This window comes from Marmota monax, unplaced genomic scaffold (assembly GCF_021218885.2).
Source record: "Marmota monax isolate L192 unplaced genomic scaffold, Marmota_monax_Labrador192_F-V1.1 WCK01_AAM20220418_F8-fsc00347, whole genome shotgun sequence".
Classification (NCBI taxonomy): Eukaryota; Metazoa; Chordata; class Mammalia; order Rodentia; family Sciuridae; genus Marmota; species Marmota monax.
In genome coordinates this window covers 252,266-255,334 of record NW_026694678.1, presented here as the reverse complement: position 1 = coordinate 255,334, position 3,069 = coordinate 252,266, and the positions used below count along the sequence as shown (strand labels likewise).

The window sequence follows — 3,069 nt, the reverse complement described above, 5'->3', positions numbered from 1 at the left end:
TGTGTCTTCATTTCTGTTGGGTAAATATGGGCTGGAGTTCCTCACGCATGTGCAATGTGTGTGCAGCTGCACAGGATCCACACTCGGGAAGGCCCCATACTTGGTTTAATATTGCTGTCCTAAAATTCTTCATGATTTTGAAAAGGAATCCCACATCCTCCTATTATGCTAGGCACACAAGTTATCTAATCAACCCTAGGAACAGGATAGTTGGGTAGGAAGCTACGTGTTTGTTTAACTTCGTGAGATGCTTGCAAACTCTTTTCCAAAGTGGCTGTGCCATTTTTCATCCCCACCAGCAATGTACAAGGATTTCCAGCTGTTCTCCATCCTCATCGGTTTCTGTCTCCTCCTACCCTGGTTGTCTCTTCAGACTTAAAACTAGAGGAAGGATGAGTCTGTGGTGAAGGTCTTCATGCCTATCCATGAACAACCCTCCCTGTCCCCTGCCCTTCCCCATCTCTTTTGGATTTTGGCTTCCAGGTGTTAATGAAACTAAATTACCCGTTAGGTATAAGAATAGCAAATGTGTGGGATCATGAAGTTACACAGACATGGTCTCCTCTTTGTTCTCAAGTGATCTGGCCATGTTGTCTGCTATCAATTGGTTGAATGGTTGTTAAGTTGGGAATTTAAGCAAATGTTTTCCAAGCTAACAGAATGAGAGACGTCAACTACTTTTTATCCAGGAGCAACAGCAATTCTTCTTTTTTTTTTTTTTAAATTAACCACGTTATTTATTTGCACAGAATCAAAGGAAAGACTTGAAATTCCAACATAATATTCTATGAGGCTTATAGTTTACCAATACAGTTTTGGGAAAAAAAAATGGTTTTGGGTTTTCCTCCATTAACTTGAGGATGGTATTATTTTACACATTTTATATGCTTCAGTTATATGTGCTGAAACATTACACACCTATACATCTTTAGTTTTCATTAAGTCCAAAAAAGTCTTTTTTGATGATATATCGAACACACTGAAGAATCACGTTTCTTTCATGTCGAATGTCCGGAGCTAGAAGCATTTCCAGGAGATATGGATGGTGTGTTCTTGGCTGAAATAATTTTTCATAGTTGGGACAATGTTTTTTCCTCTTAGGGTTTGTCTTTTTAAAACCTTTCTTTCGGTTCTCATACTTGGCTCCTGAGAAATTTCTAACAGTTGCTTTAACATCTTGTCTTGGACTCTTGGGAGGACTGCTATGAGCAACCTGGTTTTCTGCCACAGCTTCTGTTTCAGTCTTGACAGGAGTTGCGTCTGGTTCACTCTCTGACCCTGAGAGACTGCCATAGCTGCTCATTAGTGAACACAAAGCTGGTGTGACTTCCTTAGGTACAACTGTATGCTGTGTTTTCTCCTCCTTATCAGACTCAGAATCGCTATTTATCAAAACGCCAAGAGGATCTGCCTTTGCCTCAGGTGGACCTTCAGGCTTTGAACCAGGGAGGTTTTCTGATCCAGGGACACCGCTCTGTTTGACATCATCATTTTCCCATTTGTGTTGTCTACCAGGACTTCTGATCTTGGCCATCTGTGAATTTCTGGACATCCCCTTCATCTTGCCATACTGTGTCGTTGTCAATACTTCTCCTCTCTTTTCCCTTTCAAGTTTTAACTTTTTCTTCCTTTCAATGTTAGCCAGAGTTGGGTAATTTTTTCTTCTTTCTTCCCTCCATCTTGCAATCTCCTCTGGCGTGTCTAACTTGATCTTCTTCATACCAGGAGCATGCATATGTTTCCAGTGAAACTGGACAATCTTCTCATGTGCAGTAAAAGAGCAATCTACTTCAGGACATTTTGTATGTTCAGACATGTTTTTGTCATGCTTTTCTTGATCTTTAAAACCACGATCACAGGTATCACAAAATAAGTGAAAAACTTGTTCCTTTCTTTTCTTTTTTTTCTGTTTTTTGCCAGGAGAGAAGTTAACATTAGTGAATTTTGCATCATATTTTGGTGGAAAATAAGAATGATTAACTGGAGGATTGCAGGAGTTCTGCTGATGAGGGAAAGCACCAGGAGACTGTCCCCAGGACCAAGATGTCGAAGCCTGGAACTTCCAAGCAGGCTGGCCGCTGAGCTGAGGCTGAGAATCAAGGGGGGATTGGGAGTCGAAGGGGGGCTGCGTCCCGGGCAGAATCTGGGCATCAAAGGGGGGTGGCGCCCCGGAGAGAGGCTGGACCTTCATCCGGGGCTGCGCCTCAAATGAATGCTCTGATCTGGCAGCAGGCTGCAACGAAGGAGGCGGCATTGGCGGCAGCATTGCCCAGAATACCCAGTTGTCCCGCGGAGGGGCGGCGTTGCTCATGGGCCCCAACCTGGGAGTCGGTTCGGGGGCTGGAAACCACCCCGGAGGGCTCATAAAATTACTACCTGGCTCTGCCATGCTACCTTCTTCTAAGCTGGGAGCCCAGCGTGCGTCTCAACAGCAATTCTTAAAGAAAAAGAAAAGAAAAGAAGTGATTTGAATTCTCCAAGATGTATATTTACTATAAAGACTATTTTTCTTTTAATTTAAAACAAACACGGAGTTGGAGCAACAGCCTCACTTCAAGTATACAGTCACCAGCAATGTGGCCAGCAGCAAACTGTGTTTCCTATATTCTTTGTGGTGGAATCATATTCATTAGAACACAGACTTCATGAAATCCAGATATTTCTCACATAATTCTTTGCCCTTATCTAAAAATCTGCTATCTTGTTCTAGAAGGAAATTAAATTAATCTCACAGACTATGCCCTTCAAAAAACCACATTTGTACCAGGCATAGTGACACACACATGTAATCCAGCAACTCAGGAGGCCGAGGCAGGAGGATCTTGAATTTGAATCCAGCCTCAGCAACTTAGCAAGACTCTGACTCAAAACAAAAATCAAAAAGGGCTGAGGATGTAGCTCAGTGGTAGAGCAACCTGGTATTACAAACAAAACAAAAGAAAAAGCCCCACATTTTCTGTGCTTGCACTGTGATTTTGTAAACATTTTCATCAAGCAATCAAAATACAATTTATAAGATGAGCCATTTCCTTATGATGTATGATAACTACTATGTTTTCCATGATTTAT

General features: G+C 42.1%; 1 protein-coding gene across 1 annotated transcript; it reads right to left on the bottom strand.

The window, feature by feature from the left end:
• Nucleotides 1–729: 729 nt before the first annotated feature.
• Nucleotides 730–2,417, bottom strand: LOC124078530 (FMR1-interacting protein NUFIP1-like). Its single transcript, XM_046423353.2, has one exon. It carries the CDS (start codon nucleotides 2,387–2,389, stop codon nucleotides 929–931), a length of 1,461 nt encoding a protein of 486 aa, XP_046279309.1. The 5' UTR covers nucleotides 2,390–2,417; the 3' UTR covers nucleotides 730–928.
• Between the last annotated feature and the right edge of the window lie 652 nt (nucleotides 2,418–3,069).

What these genes read in the sequence shown, in the direction of transcription:
- LOC124078530 (XM_046423353.2), bottom strand. Translation starts at nt 2,389, where the DNA reads ATGGCAGAGCCAGGTAGTAATTTTATGAGCCCTCCGGGGTGGTTTCCA.